Here is a 19,099-nt window from a genome sequence, read left to right on the forward strand (position 1 = left end):
CTCAATGTCTGATGTGTGTGTGTGTGTGTGTGTGTGTGTGTGTGTGTGTGCATGCAGTAGGGGAGAGGTGGAGGGAAGGAGTTCATCAATATAAACTGAGAGAGCAACCCATGAACTGTATCTTGAAGGGTCAGCCGAACTTGGATAATGACAAGTTAGGAAAAAAAACATAATGAAGAGAAGAAGTAAAAAAATATAAAGTTCATGAGAATGAGAGAAGTATTGAAACAAAATCCTATATAATAAAAAGCTACTATGCAAATCAACCACACGTCAGAACGACAGGTCACTATGATGCACACTGACCACTAGGGGGCAGATGCTCAATGCAGGAGCTGCCACCTGGTGGTCAGTGCACTCCCACAGGGGGAGCACTGCTCAGCCAGAAGCAGGGCTCATGGTTGGCGAGCACAGTGGTAGTGGCAGGAGCCTCTCCCGCCTCCACGGCAGTGCAAAGCTGGCAGTCAGACATCCCCTGAGGGCTCCTGGACTATGAGAGGGAACAGGATGGGCTGAGGGACCCCCCCCTCCTAAAGTGCATAAATTTCATGAACCGGGCCTCTAGTAATAAATAAACATGCTGCAATAATAATGATTATAGTAGGAATGAAGAAGTAAGGACTGCCCTGACTGGTTTGGCTCAGTGGATAGAGCGTCGTCAGCCTGTGGACTGAAGAGTCCCTGGTTCGATTCCGGTCAAGGGCATGTACCTTGGTTGTGGGTACATCCCTAGTTGGGGGCTGTACAGGAGGCAGCTGATCGATGTTTCTCTCTCATTGATGTTTCTGACTCTCTATCCCTCTCCCTTCCTCTCTGTAAAAAATCAATAAAATATATATTTTTTTAAAATGTCAAAAACAAGGACTGCTAAAACTGATCTGTTGAAAGAAAAAGTGAAAGGACTTTGTATTTAAAAGATAAAGTATGTGAAAATGAAAATAATTATTTCAACTCTACATACTAAAAGAAAATTCACTTAGTTTCAGAGCTATAGCAAAATACTGATATCAGTTTTCAGAAAGAACACTCTATAAAATTGGCTCTACCATCTCTTGGTTTAGCCAAATACCTTTTCCTAACCCAAATGAATATGTATATATGGGATCTCATAACTAGAATTATACACAACTTGAAGATGGCTCCTCATGTAGAAAGTAAAGGATTCTCAATTCAAGGTATAAGAAATTGTGTCATTACCATAGATCTGTGCAAAAATGCTTTTCACTTCATCATTAGTAGACTTGCTTAGCTATAATGTAGCACATATGTCTATTCTACTCCTAATGACTTCAAAAAATATTAATGAGATTTTGAAGTTACTTTACAAAGAATGATTCTGAAAAATTATCTGTAAGGATATTTAAATAATAAACTCAAGGCTTTAATAATATTAAGATAACTAGGTGTGTATTTGCTGTATAACAACAATATAAAAATATTACTAATCCATTATAGAAAGACTTATATGGCACTTAAAAGACACAACCCTGGTCGGGTGGCTCAGTTGGTTGAAGCATTGTCCCATACACCAAAAGGTTGTGGGCTTGATTCCTGGTCAGGGCACATACCTAGGCTGCAGGTTCAATCCTGGTTAGGGCATACAGGAGGCAATCAATCGATGTTTCTCTTTTATATTGATCTCTCTCTAAAAATCAATTTAAAAAAAACACATATCTTCAAATGAGGACTATAAATAAATAAATAAATAAATAATGCTAACCTTGTCTCTTGAAAAAAATTTTTGCTAAGCAATATTCAAAATTTCAATTTAACTGGTTCTATAATTACCCATTGAGTTGGTATACCATTACTTACTTAACAATTTTTAAAATATTGGACATGTAGGTCATTTTGAATTTCTCATCAGCACAGACAATGCTAAAATAAATACTATTTTATCTAAATTTTTTCTTCTAATAAATAATATCCTTCAGAAGAACTTCTAGACAAAAAGTATGTATATTTTTTAAGGCTAGTGATGTGTTTCCATATTCCTTTGTTAGAGTGATGCTAATTTTATGCCACTAATGGTGTATGTATAATGTAATAATTTTGCCTTTACCATAATGTGATCAGTATTGTTATCATTTAAAAAGTTGGGTGGTAGGATTAAAAATGGCGACAGAGTCAGTGGATGCTGCATGACATGCTCCTAGGACCAAACTGGAATTACAACTAAAATACAAGAAAACTTCCTGAATAACCCATGGAAGACTCAGTGGAGAGAACCCTGTTAACTGAGAACCGAAAGTGGAGATGGCATAGAGACTGGTAGGAGGGGCAGAAGTGTGAAAGGGCTGGCTAGGCTCCCACAGACAGCAACTGCAGTTCCTGAGAGATATCTCAGCTGTGGGGGGTTGCCCCTCAGAACTCTGGGGTCTAATTCCCAAGCTGTGCCGCCCAGCAGAGAGCATCAGAACTGAGAAGGGTACCCACACAACATCTGGCTATGAAAAGCAATAGGGTTGTTATCTCCCAAGGAGAGACGGCTGGAATCCAGGCACCCTCTTAAAGGGCCATTGCACAAAATTCCCTGTGGAGCTACTCACCTTGTGCTCTGGCAGAGTGGACTGGAGCTGTGTGAGCAGAAGCCAGGACCAGGGGCTTTGGGGTTAGAGCTCAGAAGGCTTCCCGTGCTGAGTCATTCCCTCATGCTGTGGAGGTCATCTTTCTCACACAGACATTTGCTATATAAGTGGCTTGCCTTGGGGGAAGACAGTTGATCCACCCTATTGGAAAACACCTTAACCCAAGGTGCAGAGTTTCTGAAGCCCAATAAAAGACTGAGAATAACTATTAGGATCCAGGCAGAAGAAACTGCCCCACCCTGTTAAAAAACAAACAAACTCTTGCCACACCTGTGGACGATTGCCTGTGGGCAATTCAAGACAAAATCCTATCAGTCTGTTAGGCAGAGACATTCTCTGGAGGCTTTGAGTCTTTGCCTGATCTAATTAGACAAAAACAGCTTTTGACATTGTCCTGCACTAAAGATTGAGAGGCATAGCAGATCAGCCTAATACATAGTCACAAGCCCAAATAGGGAGCCAAAATGAGAAGACAAAGAAACAACCCCCAATGAAAGAATAAGAAAATTCTTCAGAAGAAGAGATAAATGAAATGGAGATAAGAAATTTACCTGATATAGAGTTCAGAATAATGATGGTAAAGATGATCAACAGCATAAGAAAAGATATAGTAACTATGAAAAAAAAATAGACTCAGGATTTGGAAACAGATTCCCCTGAGTCACTGTACTAGTACATCTGAAAATAAAGTTTTTCCTGAAAGAAAGAAAAAAAGAAAAGGAAACAGAAATAAAGAATGACATAGCACAAATAAAGAACACATTGGAAGGAATACACAGCAGATTAGGGGAAGCTGAGGATCAAATCAGGGTGGAAAAAATCACTCATTCAAGAGAACCAAAAAGAAAAGAAAAACAATTAAAAATCAGGAAGACAGCTTAAGAGAGCTGTGGGACAACATGAAACATAATATTCAAATAGCAGAAGAGGCAGAAAGGGAGAAGGGGATAAAGTGTTTGAAGAAATAATGACAGAAAACTTTCCTAACCTGGTAAAGGAAAAACTCACACAAGTTCAGGAGGCACAGAGATCCCCAAGTAAGAAGAACCCAAACAGACCCACACCCAGACACATTATAATTAAAATGCCAAAAATTAAAGACAAAGAGAGAATCTTAAAGGCAGAAAGAGAAAAGCAAGCTGTTACCTACAAAGGAGCTCCCATAAGGCTGACACCTGATTATTCATCAGAAACTCTACAGACCAGAAGGGAATGGCATGAAGTGCTCAAGGTTATGGAAAGCAAGGATCTGAAACCAAGATTACTATACCCAGCAAGGCTATCATTCAACATAGACAGTCAAATAGAGAGCTTCTCAGACAAAAAAAAAGGGGAGGGGGGCGCTAAAGGAGTACATCACCACCAAGCCAGCATTACAAGAAATGCTAAAGGGACTGCTGTAATGAGAAATATAGAGAGAAACCTAGGCATACAGAATTAAAATGGCAATAAATAAGTACCTATCAATAATAACCTTAAAAGTTAATGGACTAAATGCTCCAATCTAAAGACATAGGGTAGCTGAATGGATACAAGAACATGACCCAACTATATACTGTCTATAGGAGACCTGCCTCAGAACAAAAGACACACACTGGATGAGATTGGAGGGATGGAAAAAATTTTTCCGTACAAATGGAAAAGAAAAAAAAGCTGGAGTAGCAATACTCATATCTGACAAAATAGACTTCAAAATGAAGGCCATCACAAGAGACAAAAAAGGCCACTACATAATACTAAAGGGATCAATCCAACAAGAGGATATAACCTTGGTAAACATACATGGACCCAACATAGGAGCACCTAAATATATTAAAAAAAAAATTCTGGAAGACTTTAAAGGAGAGATCGACAACAACACAATCATAGTAGGGGACTTTAACACCTTGCTGACTTCACTGGATAGATCTTCCAGACAAAAAATTAACAAGGAAACAGTGACTCTAAAGGACACCCTGGATCAGATGGATTTAATAGACATTCTTAGAACATTTCACCCAAAACTGCAGAATATACATTCTTCTCAAGTGCACATGGATCATTCACAAAGATAGGCCACATATTAGGACACAAAACAAGTCTCTATAAGTTCAAGAAGATTGAAATCATATCAAGCATCTTCTCAGATCACAGTGGAATGAAATTAGAAATCAACTACAGTAAAAACACCCAAATCATTCAAACACTTGGAGGCTAAATAGAATGAATGGGTTACCAATGAAATCAAGAAAGAAATCAAAAACTTCCTGGAAACAAATGAAAATGAATACACAACAACCCAAAATCTCTGGGACACGGCAAAAGCAGTCCTGAGAGGAAAGTTCATAGCACTACAGGCCTACTTCAAACAAACAAAAAAGCCCTAACCGGTTTGGCTCAGTGGATAGAACATCGGTCTGAGGACTGAAGGATCCCAGGTTCGATTCCAGTCAAGGGCATGTACCTTGGTTGCAGGCACATCTCCAGTAGCAGGTGTGCAGGAGGCAGCTGATCGATGTTTCTAACTCTCTATCCCTCTCCCTTCCTCTCTGGAAAAAAAAATCAATAAAATACATTTTTTTAAAAAACAATAAAAATCAACAATAAACTATTCAACCCTACAACTTTAAGAGCTAGAAAGAGAAACACACACACACACACACACACACACACACACACACACACAAAACAAAACAAAACAAAACAAAACAAAACAAAACAAAACAAGAAACGCCCAGAGTAAGTAGAAGGGAGGAAATAATAAAGATTATAATAGAAATAAATGACATAGAGACTAAAAAAAAAACAAAAAAAAACAAACACAAAAAATAAATGAAGCCAAGAGCTGGTTCTTTGAAAGGGTAAACAAGATTGATGAGCCATTGCCAGACTCATCAAGAAACAAAGAGAGAAGACCCAAATAAATAAAATCAGAAATGAAAGCAGAGAAGTAACCAATACCACAGAAATATAAAGAATTGTAAGAAAATACTATGACAACTATATAACAAGCTGAATGAAATGGACAAATTCCTAGAAAAATACAATCTCCCAAAACTGAATCAGGAAGAATCAGAGAATCTGAGTAAGCCAATAACAACTGATGAAATAGTAGCAGTAATCAAAAACTCTCAGCAAACAAAAGCCCAGGTCCAAACGGCTTCACAGGGGAGTTTTACAAAACATTCAAAGAAGAACTAACACCTATACTCCTCAAACTATTCCAAAAAATCGAAGAGGAAGGAACACTTTCAAGCTCTCTTTATGAGGCCAGCATTACCCTAATTCTAAAACAAGATAAAGACACTACAAAGAAAGAGAATTACAGGCCAATATCCCTGATGAACATATATGCTAAAATACTCAACAAAATATTAGCAAATTGCATCCAGCAATATATTAAAAAGATCATAAACAATGATCAAGTGGGATTTATTCTGGGAATAGAAGGCTGGTACAATATTTGCAAATCAATAAATGCACATCACATAAACAAACTGAAAGACAAAAATCACATGATCGTATCAATATATGCAGAAAAAGCATTCGATAAAATCCAACACCCATTTTTGATAAAAACTCTCAGCAAAGTGGGAATAGAGGGAGCATATCTCAACATGATAAAGGCCATATATGACAAACCTACAGCCAACATCATACTCAACGGGCTAAACTAAAACCATTTCCACTAAGAACAGGAACAAGACAGGATATCTTCTTTCACTCTTATTCAACAGAGTACTGGAAGTCCTAACCATAGTGATCAGACACGAAGAAATAAAAGGTATCCAAATTGGAAAGGAGGAAATAAAACTCTCATTATTCGTAGATGAGATGATATTGTACATAGAAAACTCTAAAAATTCCACCAAAAACTACTAGATTTAATAAATGAATTTGGCAAGGTAGCTGGATACAAAATCAATACCCAGAAATCAATGGCTTTTTTATACATCAATAATGAATTCTCAGAAAGAGAAACTAAAAAAATAATCCCATTTACCATTGCAACAAAAAAATTAAGATATTTAGGAATAAACTTAACCAAGGAGGCAAAAGACCTGTACTCGGAAAACTACAGGACATTGAAAAAGGAGATAGAAGAAGATATAAACAAGTGGAAGAATATACCGTGTTCATGGATTGGTACGATCAACATCATTAAAATGTCCATACTACAGATTCAATGCAATCCCTATTAAAATACCAACAGCATATTTCACAGAGCTAGAATAAATATTCCAAAAATTTATGTGGAACCAAAAAAGACCGCGAATAGCTACAGCAATCTTGAGAATGAAGAACAAAGTTGGAGGAATCACAACACCAGATATCAAATTATACTACAAAGCCACCATAATCAAAACAGCCTGGCACAAGAACAGGCATATATATCAATGGAACAGAACAGAGACCCCAAGCCATTACACTCTATTAATATTTGACAAAGGAGACAAGAGCATACAATGGCGTTAAGAGAGTCTCCTCAATAAATGGTGTTGGGAAAATTGGACAGGTACATGCAAAAAAATGAAACTAGCCCACCAATTTACACCATACACAAGAATAAACTCAAAATGGATAAAAGACTTAAATGTAAGTCAGGAAAATCCATAAAAATCCTAGAAAAACCCATAGGCAGCAAAATCTCAGACATCTCTCATAGCAATATGTTTACAGATACATCTCCTAGGGCACAGGAAACTAAAGAGAGAATAAACAAATGGGACTACATCAAAATAAAAAGCTTCTGCACAGCAAAAGAAACCATCAACAACATGAAAAGAGATCCCACTGTATGGGAGAGCATATTTGGCAATGATACACCTGATAAAGGGTTAATATCCAAAATATATAAGGGACTCTTACAACTTAACAAAAGGAAGACAATCCAATTAAAAACTGGGCAAAGAACCTAACAGACACTTCAAAGTGAACATACAGACATATGAAAAAATGCTCAAAGTCACTGATCATCAGAGAGGTGCAAATTAAAATGACAACAAGGTATCACCTCACACCTGTCAGAATGGCTACCATCAACAAATCAACAAATTTCAAGTGCTGGCGAGGATGTGGAGAAAAGGGAACCCCAGTACACTGCTGGTGGGAATGTAGACTGTTGCAGCTATTATAGAAAACAGTATGGAGTTTCCTTAAAAAATTAAAAATGGAACTCTCATTTGACCTAGTGATCCCACTTCTAGAAATATATCCTAAGAAACCTGAAATACCAATCAGAAAGAATATATGCACCCCTATGTTCATAGCAGCACAATTTACAATAGCTAAGATCTGGAAACAGCCCAATTGCCCATCAGTAGATGAGTGGATAAAAAGCTATAGTACATTTATACCAATAATTCAGCAGTAAAAACAGAAGAATTTCTTACCCTTTCAGACAGCATGGAGGGACCTGGAGAATATTATACTAAGCAAAATAAGCCAGTCAGAGAAAGACAAGTATCACATGATCTCCCTCACATGTGGAATATAAGTAACAAAATAAACTGATGAACGGAGGGGATCCAGAGACGTGGAAGCATGGAACTGAGTGTGGAATCTCAGAGGTAAGACGGGGTGGGTGGGAGGGTGGGAGGTAATTAACCAAAGACCTTGTATGCATACTAGAGGCCCAGTGCACAAAATTCGTGCACTGGGGAGTGGGGGTTCCCTCAGCCCAGCCTGCACCCTCTCGCAGTCCGGGAGCCCTCGGGGGATGTCCAATTGCTGTGGAGGCGGGAGAGGCTCTCACCACTGACACTTCGTTCACCAGCTGTGAGCCTGGCTTCTGGCTGAGCGGCGCTCCCCATGGGAGCGCACTGACCACCAAGGGGCAGCTCCTGCATTAAGCATCTGCTCCCTGGTGGTCAGTGCGCATCATAGCGACCAGTCGTTCCACTGTTCGGTTGATTTGCATACTAGCCTTTTATTATATAGGATATGCATAACCCATGGACACAGACAGTGGGGTGGTGAAGGCAGCAGGTAGGGATGGTTTGGAGGGGGTCAATGGGGAGAAAAGGGGACATATGTAATACTTTCAACAATAAAGAATTATTAAAAAAAAATTTGAGTGGTAGTGGGGGATGATGTCTTAAGCAAGGTGTGAGTACATAAAATATTCATTATAGTATTCGGTATGTTTACATGTATTATAATGATTTTTTATTAATTTATATTAATGCAACAAAATGATAATAAAATGGTATTGTAATCACTTTTGCATTAATTTTAATTTCTCTGATTACTAGCAAGGCTAAACTTTTCCCCATGTGTTTATTACTTGTGTCTCCCTTGTGTGAACTGCCTATTCATCCCGTTCTCATAGCTCTATTGCAGACTTGATATTTTTCTTACATATTTTAATAAATTCTTTTGGCTATTTTATTTTTTTATTTTGGCTATTTTAGATCTTAACCTCCCATTGTAAGCTTTTATGCATGCATTTTCTCTATTTCCTTTTATTTTAGTTTTGGTTATTTTTCAACTTATGTAAGTTTTACATTTTCATATTCATATTTTCTTTGGAGATTTCTTCTTTTTTTTTTAATTGACAGAGAAATATTTATTCAGGTTTCAAAACTTCTTCAGAAGGGCATTACATGGGGAGAGAGAGAGAGAGAGAGAGAGAGAGAGAGAGAGAGAGAGAGAGAGAGAATGAATAAAAAAAGAAATTCCTTGCTGTATTGAAGCTGCAGCTCTTCCCTTTTGACATTTCATAAGGCATGAATGTGATAGCAATGGAAGCCCCAGAGACTGGCTGTTAGCTCACTGCAGGTGAAGGCACTACGAGGAGCCTGGGGGTAGGGGTTGGGGTATGGGGGTGCTGTGTCCCTGCCTCTGTCATCCTGGGCACACTCTCATCTACAGTGTCTCTGGTTATCCGCCTTCCCTCCCAAGGTGAACTCACTAGTGACTAGGGACTCCAGCTTCCAGTTTACTCTCTTAAAATGCAGGGTTGGCACCGGGCTGCCCTTGCAAAGCTGGGCACACTGGCATCCCTTGCTGACCAACAGAGTGAGTTTATTAGAAGCAGCAGGAGCGGACACTGCCCCCTTGGCCTGGGTCTGGGGAGGCAGGGAGGACTGGGGGCCAGGCCCAGCTGAGTCAGAGCCTGGCTGCTCTGAGATGCGAGAGGCTCGGTTGGGCCTGGAGATTTCTTCTTAAACTGAATTTTACCATTATTGCTGAACTATTACTCAAGGTTTCGGTCAATAGTTAATCACATGCACTGTTGTACCTTTGGGGTATAAAAGATATGTGTACTTTTAATTCTGAGAAATTAAAATGTGACTTCAGTTACTGGGATTCATCTTCATAAGTATATTGCTCATGACAGAAATAAGTCTTTATATATGATATTGCAACAACATCCTTATGAAGCAATATGGGGTAGGTTATAAATTAGTCATTTTAATAAACAGAGCAATTGAGATAACCAGAGGTTTATTGGTTCAGACTTTTATAAGGAGTTTGTAGAAATATCAGGTCTAGAGTCTAAGACTTTTGGATCAATGCTTTTACTATTACCCATCTGGAAGGGTAAGGGGTACTAATTTATAATTACAGAATATTAAAAGTAAAAGAAGACTAAAAAGCAATCTCATTAACTGCAAAATCAGAGCTGGAACCCAAGTCTCCTTACTTCTCCCCAAACTACAAGCTATACTCAAAATTCTGTTCTTTTTCACACTTAAATATCTGCCATGATTTTGTTAAAAGCTAGAATTTAAAGAAACTTCATGTTTATGAATTATTGTAATAAAGTATAAGGCATTATCATTAGAATTGTCCATATATAAAAGCATTAAGGTGAACATAAATTATTTACTTTTCTTATTTAAAAAATAAGATTTTAATAGCTGAAAAAAATTTCTTAAATTTGTATTGTAATCATGGATATAGTAACCTCCCACCCCATTTTTTAAAAAATGCTTAAATAAAACTAAAGAAGAATGCACCTTGCCAGGTATCTTAGTAGTGAACATAATTTGTGGCATCTGAGAAACTCAAAGATGGAAAAATTTTTTCCTATGGTACTTCTGGGGGCAGTGGCATGAGCTGACAGGAATAGCCTTTATAAAATTTAGCTGGGAAGTGAGTTAAACATTTTTAGTAGAGGTCTTTCCTAACTTCCAGTTCTAGAAACAGTACAGGTAGAAAGGAATTTATAAGTTTCTTTGAAAAGACAGCCAGCCTGTATACTACAATCCATGGTTACTAAGGCTGGAAGTTTTTAGGACAACAGCTATTATAAAATAGAAGTAAGACAAATGTCACATTATTTATATCACCCAAACTTCAAGTACTAATCAGGTTATTTTGAATACTAAATAGCATTACTAGGAGAATTTGTAGCTTTCCTGTTTAAAAGGAAGCATTCAAATTCTTAAGATCTGCCAGAGTTTTTTCTATCAAAATTTCCTTTAAAACAAACAGACTTTCAATCAGACAAAGCTTTTTCTCTAGGGTCTAGACTACCGCCCGCGGGCCGGATTCGGCCCGTTTGAAATGAATGAAACTAAAAAAAAAAAAAAAGACCGTACCCTTTTATGTAATGATGTTTACTTTGAATTTATATTAGTTCACACAAACACTCCATCCATGCTTTTGTTCCGGCCCTCCGGTCCAGTTTAAGAACCCATTGTTGGCCCTTGAGTCAAAAAGTTTGCCCACCCCTGCTCTAGAGACTAAAATGTGATGAATTGAAAGAAAAAAAAGTACTGACAAATTTGCTGGCTCATTCAAATAAATCAATTGGAAAGAGTTATAGATTAAGTTAAAAGTGAGTAGTGTGAGGAAAATGGAAAAGGTTTAGTTTTTTTAAAAATTTAGAATGATAGAGTAAGAAATTCCATGTACAATGTAATTTTTGACAACATAAAAAATAGCTTGTAATTCTTATACAGGGCATAAGGTGGTGCTACATTCTACTATTTCAGGTAAATTCACATAAAAGAAAAAAGAACTGTTAATTCATTTGTCATATACAAATTTTACTTATTTTCATTCACAATGTATAAGAAAATGCTGAAAAGCACAAATTGAAAATAGTACAGTTGAAAATTCTAGCTATCAAAAAATAAATATTAGTAAAGTTACATTTTTCTTAGAACACCTTAGGAACATAACTTGTTTTGACATAAAATTCTGTATTATTATTAAAACTTAAGGTGAGGTAGAATTATTATGCCATCAGCACTATCATCATTACTGTTGTTTTTTATAAAGATACATCTATGTCACATACTTATTAGGAAGCTATTTCTTTTCATTAAGACGAGTAGGTAGTTACTGAACTTTTTGTTATTAAAGAATTGTAAACTATATACTTGAAAACAAAGATAATTTTAGATGATTTATAAAGAGAACACTTGATATGGATTACCACTAACTGACAAGTAGAATTGATAAGCATTTTAAAAATATGAGAAACTTTCATTAACAAAATTATTACTGGGAACCTTCACAAAAATTAAATTAGACAAACATTTCTAAATACAAAAAAAAATGTTTGTATTTGCATTGTTTTATATAGATAGATAAATATATAACACTAGTGGCCTGGTGCACAAAATTCGTGCACGGGGGGTGAGGGGGGAGGCAGTTCCCCTCAGCCCAGCCTGCACCCTCTCCAGTTGGACATCTCTCTCACAATCTGGGACCACTGGCTCCTAACCGCTCACCTGCCTGCCTGCCTGATTGCCCCGAACTGCCCTCCCCTGCTGGCCTGATCTCGCCCCCAACTGCTCTCCCCTGCCAGCCTGATCTTGCCCCCAACTGCCCTCCCCTGCCGGCCGGATCTCACCCCTAATAGCCCTCCCCTGCTGGCCTGATTTCGTGCCCAACTGCCATCCCCTGCCGGCCTGATCGCCCCTAACTGCCTCTGCCTCAGCCCCCACCACCATGGCTTTGTCCGGAAGGAAGTTTGACGTCTGGAAGATGGCCAGTTGACCTGGTCTAATTAGCATATTACCCTTTTATTAGTATAGATATGTTATACAACACACATATGCATACATACATCCATACATATATGTAAAATATATATGTAGGTATAGTCTTAATTAGGAGTCTGGATATAGGAAGTTTTGCATCTCTAGAGCTTACCACTCATCGTTTGGGGTTTTTTCTAATTCTAGTCATGACTGGCAATTGAAGCTATTCCTCTCTCAAAGAAATATTTCTGACACTCCTTGCACATTGTAAATCCTAAGCAAATGGATACACTAGAGGATTAAAAAAATAATAGTGATACAGTACCTATGTTTGGCCTATAGAAATTAATACATAGATAGTTCCTATAAGGGTCTTATTTTCTTCCTATAACTCAGGTCCCTTATCAATTGTGTGGATTAATGGTTTAAAATCTGGTTTATATGTACCCCATTACAACAATTTTCTAATTTCTGAAAAGACCCTTCTTCTCCCAATTCCATACTTCCCCACCCCACTTGAAATTGAGGTACCCAAACTTGTTTAAAATAGATTTAAAGTATTTGAATAAATATGATTTAACAATTATTTTAGCAACTTATTCTATCAATCTCAATTAAAACAAATTATACATTATACTCATAACCAAGTACTTCTCAGAGTTGTTATGAAACTCAAGAAATATATACGATTTACAAGATTTACAAAGTAACTTCGAAGTAAAATGCAAACAAAGAACTGAATCCTGCTGAATAACAAAAGAATCATGGATTTTTTTAAAAATTTTTTTAGCTCATCTAAGAAATATGAGAGAGTAAACAACATTGGTTTAAATGTTGACAATATGCTATCTTCTTTTATTCATTAAATCCTCCTAGTATCTTTTACCTAATTCCCAATTATCATCAGCACCATTCCTTGCTCTTAATGTCTTAGATGCAAAACTTAAGTAGTCTTTTGTTATACAGTCACTGTGGCTTACATACTAATTTTGGCATTGTCTATTAGCTCTGTCCCTCCCTTAGTATGTTCAGGTACTTCCCTAACTATCATGATAGGTCTAACTACCATTACTTTGTTTTACTTTTCTTCTCTTTCACTTCTTTTCTAATTGAACTTATTGGGGTGACATTGGTTAATAAAATGATATAGGTCTCAGGTGTAAATTCTATAAAACAGCAACTGTATATTGTATTGTATTGTATGTTCACCACCCCAAGTCAAGTCTCCTAACTATCATTACTTTATATCTGAATAACTCTATCAACTTCTCAGATAGTCTTCCTAAGGTGAGGTCTCTGTACACAGTATACAATAGAATAACTTTTCTTAAATTATACTTTTATTATGTTACTCCTTTATAAAGACCTACAGATGTTTCTTAATTCTGTAATAATATTAACAATACTATTATTTATTAAAGTGAATACTATGTCCCTGGCACTGTGCTAAATGCTTTATATATGTTAGATGATTTAAATATTTCAAAAAGGACACTAAATATAATTATCCCCAATTTATAGATTAGGAAACTGAGACTCAGAAAGATTGCTGACTAATTTGCCAAAGGTCACACAGTTATTAATTGAGAAAGCTAAGATTCAAGCAGCACTTACAATAGTGCTTGGCACAGAGTGGTCACTCAATAAATATTTGTTAAATAAATTAATGAATAAATGAAATACTATGCTGTATTACATTGGTATATTAATAATCTAATGAAAAATTTCATTTTTAAAATTCAAGACCCATATTTTGTAACTAAACAAAATAGCTGGCATACACTATCTTTCTAGTAAGTAGTTGTTGAATAAAATTAAATTAAAGGAATTGTTTGATATGGGCCCAATTAATAAGCACATGATATAGAGAAAAAGTTTTACTATGGCTTTAATATAATCCACATTAATATTTATTTATCTTTCTCTTCACACTAGCTAAACTTATATTTATTTATACCTTGAATCAGGTAAACCACAATTATTTAAATAAATTAATTTTATTAACATCTAATTTAGTTTCAAAATACAAAAAGCTTCTATTAGTGGAAAATAATATTGCTGGTACACAAAATATTGTATGTGAACATGTTGGACATACACACCAAATTGCTTAGGGTGTATAGCTTCCTAAACAGTATGAACAAAATTCCTTGGAGATAATGTTTTAAAATTTTAATATAGAACAAATGTCACTGTCTAGCAATTTAAAGATATAAGGGACTTCAGAGTTCAATTACAAATACAGAGTTGTTATTTGAAACAAAAATGTAGCTCTTGAGAACAATCAGTTCAGTTTTCTAACAGCAGTTATAGTATGTGGTCATAACCATTTTCCCCCTTTTACAGAGGTCTCTAGGTACACATTTTTAATGTATCCTAGCAGTTTCCAGTTAATGTTTTATATTTTTGTAGCTATTATTTTCTGTTGAAAGAAAACTGGTAAAGGTTGAATCTAGAAAGGGAAAACAAAGGAAGAAGATCAATATTAACACTCTACAAATATTGACTTAGCAAAGTGACTTTGTTGTCTTTCTCTCATAGGAATTGATATTAAATGAATGATTTATGTATAAGAAACACCTATGAAAAGTATTTGTTAAAACAAAAAAATTGCTTGGTAAAGTAATTAGATAATCTGTTCATCAAATTCAAAAATTAAAGAGTGAACATCTTCAAACCGAAGACCTTTTAATAATATTCTTATTCATAATTTTCACTTTAAAATATTAGAGCTGGTTTACAGGTAGAAATGCTGCAATCCTCAGAAAAGCCTCCAAAATTTATGTCACAAATTTTACTGGTTCCCTGTAGACACCAAATAGTTATTAATAAACTTTATGTCAATTTTTTAAGAAAAACTCTTATCTATTAATTTAAAATACTATACCTTTATTGAGTTTGGCTCAGTTAATTTTGAGTTTCGGTTACTATTAGCCTCCATGGTAATTGTGAGAGAAACAGATATTTTGAACTTTCTGCTTGTTGCCAGTAAAGAACTCCTGGAATCACCTGCAACAAGTAATAGTTATTTGGTCTCCCAATATTAAAAGCTGTCAATAGAAAGTTTGTTGTTAAATACAAAGTAGCATAAGCAGTCTATGTATTAATTTTGTATTCTTTGTTCTTCCTATTGAAATAAAGTCAGAAGTTTTATATTTATCAAACTTTAAAGGTCCCTAATTTATGGGCTACTAACAAGATTCTTTATTTCAATATGTCATCTTTTAGCTTGAATTTTAGTTTTAATAAAATATAATGAGCACAGTCAAGTCAAGTTCCATTATAAAATTTTACTTCAATAGATTTTTACAGCTAAGAGAGTGTAAAAATGATAGCTGACAAAAGTTGGATTCTCATTTGTTTTATCACTAATAAGTGAAGATGGAAGGAAAAATTTATCTGAATATAACCCTACATTCTTGATGAAAAAATTCTTAGTTCGTAGCAGCATTATTTACAATAGCCAAGATCTGAAATCAGCCCAAGTGCCCATCAGTAGATGAGTGGATAAGAAAGCTGTGGTACATTTACACAATGGAATACCACACAGCCATAAAAGAAGGAACTCTTACCTTTTGCAACAGCATGAGAGACCTGGATAGTATTATGCTAAGTGAAATAAGCCAGTTAGAGAAAGACAAATACCATATGATCTCACTTATATGTGGAATGCAATGAACAAAATAAACTGGCCAACAAAATAGAACCAGAGTCATGGATACATGGAACAGATTGACAGCTGTCAGGGGAGGGAACTGGATGAAAGAAGGTAGAGAGATTAGCCAAAGAACATACTATATCCATAACCCATAGACACAGACAACAGTGAGGTGATGGCCAGAGAGAAGGGGGGCCAGGGAGCAGCTAAAGAGGAGGGGAAATGGGGACATCTGTAACAGTGTCAACAATAAAGTTTTTAAAAAAGTAAATACCTTTATTTGAGAATGTTTCCTGATCAGTTTTTCTTATGATTCTAGGCGATGGTTTTGGTACTGGTGATGGGTCCCTTTCAGGGAACCCTTCAATGTGGCTTCCAAACTGTTGACGCCTCAGTTTGCTGTCAACCTCCAGTTTTTCTAGAGTAGTTTTGAGGCACTGCTCATTGGTTGTCATGTATAATTTACAAAACTACAGGAAATAAGAAAGTAGTCCAGTTCTAAAACAGTCAATCATACATTTGGGAGGAGAAAGCAAATGCACATTAGTAGGCAAGGAATAGACTGATAGATGGAATATGTTTCCTATTGAACAAGGGTACTCATTTTATTTTCTTGAGTCAGACTGACCGCCCTCAAGTGACCTAGTGAAATGCAACCATGATTCATTGAGGAAGTCATACTCTGGGTGAAAATAAAATGTTACACAAAGAGAGGTGGTTTATTATTATTTTTTTACAACACATGTAGACTTGCATTTGTTCTAAGTAATTTTATGATTCTTCCACCTCAGAAAAGCATATACCTGAGGAGTCTCTGTTTTTGCATGGGTACACTGTGTGAGTGTGCATGCATTTTAACTTGGTTATATTATTTTAATGTAGTCATCAGATTACAATTGTGGGAATGGAGAGGTTAAATTTCAAGTATAATCAGTACACAATATACAAGTATGTTATTGCCAACATTTTAAAAATGTGCTCTTTTAAAAACACTTCTACATAGTAAGCAAATTTACATCAATGTGAGCTTATGTACCTTGATGTAGTCAAATTTGCCATCAGCATTTACATCGGCCAAATTTATTACAGCATTTACTTCTTCTTGAGTCATCTTCTCACCTTCCTGAAAAAACAATATTTATTTCAAAACAACATGACTATTACTTTGCTATGCATGGGAAGAGTGGAAATTCATTTTAATCTTTTCTATAAGTTTGACTACATGGTTTCCTTATAAATCTCAGAATGAGTACTATGTCAAGTAAGAATAAAACATATAAAATAAAATTTCACAATTTTATAAAATTTTGTAAATGTGTGCTGAATTTCAATATACTAAATTTGAACAATGTGTAACATAGATCCAGTAATAACTATTAAAATTACAATAATGATACTTTCTTACATTGTACCAAGAAAAAGAATCAACTCTGAATCCCATTAATACTTTGTTTCTCTTTTATTTATCACATATGAATCACTGATTTACAGAGTTCTGAGCAGGCAAAGAATTGCATGGAAACACAAGGGGATTGCAAAGTGGGCTCAATTTTACACTTTATCTTGTATTTACAAAGTACCTTTCATCCAGAAGGATCCTTAGGTACTTTATAAACAACACATATATGATTCATTTCACCTGCCAATGAAATAGTTATTTTTAATGTGGACTTTGGTTGCCAAAAGCAGATTCCAAGTTTTGCAAAATACGCATATTACAAAACTGTTTCACAGATCTTACCTTTGTTAGAAGTTTATAAAGGTCAGTGTGCAAAATAGAGCCATCATCATTTACATCTAATTGTTTAAATGATTTTAGCAGGTCTGCTTTTGAAGTAGGTTTTTCCTTTCTTAAAATTATACAAAAATCATCAAAATTCAGTTTGGCAGTTTGAGGAGTCCAATATTTATCAATAGTCTTTTGGGATGGATTTCTTCCTGCATGCTGAAGAGCTGCCCAATAAAACAAGTATTATTTTTAAAGTAACATTTGGAATTGGTACTTAAGTACATTTTTTCTTTAAATCATTATATACTAGAGGCCCGATGCATAAAATTCGTGCAAGGGTAGACCTTCGCAGCCCTGGCTGCCTTGGCCCTCGCAGCCCTGCCTCCCTGCCCACTGGTCATTCTGGAAGGTCATTTAACTGTCTGGTCTAATTAGCATATTAGCTCTTTATTATATAGGATTACAATCTACACTAATAAAAGACAAACATGCAAATTGACTGTACTTTTGCTATGCCTTAAGCCACGCCCACCAGCCAATCAGAGCGGCTATATGCAAATTAACACAACCAAGATGGCAGTTAATTTGCATATACCAGCTGGGAGCAAAGACTGAAGACAATGTGGAAGCAAAGCGCTACAGAAGGGAGCAAAGTAGAGGCAGCGGAGACAGGAACGGAGACAAGGCTGCGGAGGCGGGAGGCGGGAGGCGAAACCAGCCGCAGTGGCTGGGAGCGGGAGCAAAGCCCGCCTCAGCGGGTTTCGCTCCCTTCTCTGCTTCACTCCAGCCGCAGGAAGCCCTATTCTTGCAGGAATCTTCCTGCAACAGGTCTCTAGTATTATATAAAAGTACACAAATACAAATATATTACCTTTGATTTTGCAAATATATAGTTGTATGTGAAATAGTTTATTCTTGTACTATTATTTATTAATTACTGTATTATTTTCTATATGAATAACCTACTTTTGCTCCAACATATATATATAAATATATATGTATAAGTATATATATATCCAACTAAAGATTATTGATTTATTAATGCCATAATTAAATAGATTTTTCCTATTCTGACAGGTTTTTCTCAACCTACATGGTTTAATTACCTTATTTATTTCATAACAGTGCTTGGAGAAAATAAAAGATTAAAAAACAACCATCTACTTGATTGTTTTGAGGACATAAGAATAACCATAAAATCATA

General features: G+C 35.9%; 1 protein-coding gene across 4 annotated transcripts in view; it reads right to left on the reverse strand.

Moving 5' to 3' along the window:
- The window catches only part of EFCAB7 (EF-hand calcium binding domain 7), a 64,408-nt gene that overhangs the window by 37,596 nt on the left and 7,713 nt on the right, over positions 1-19,099 (reverse strand). For all 4 annotated transcript variants that reach the window (XR_009451963.1, XM_059689305.1, XM_059689303.1 and 1 more), the window contains exons 3-6: positions 17,908-18,119; positions 17,203-17,289; positions 16,441-16,636; positions 15,396-15,517 (exon numbers count right to left, since the gene is read on the reverse strand). Coding sequence is in view for 3 of the 4 variants with exons in the window: in XM_059689305.1 (XP_059545288.1) it covers positions 15,396-15,517; positions 16,441-16,636; positions 17,203-17,289; positions 17,908-18,119 (617 nt within the window). In the remaining variant the exon portion in view is untranslated. The remainder of the gene's footprint in view (positions 1-15,395; positions 15,518-16,440; positions 16,637-17,202; positions 17,290-17,907; positions 18,120-19,099) is intronic.

The sequence above is a fragment of the Myotis daubentonii genome, chromosome 3 (genome assembly GCF_963259705.1).
Source record: "Myotis daubentonii chromosome 3, mMyoDau2.1, whole genome shotgun sequence".
NCBI lineage: Eukaryota > Metazoa > Chordata > Mammalia > Chiroptera > Vespertilionidae > Myotis > Myotis daubentonii.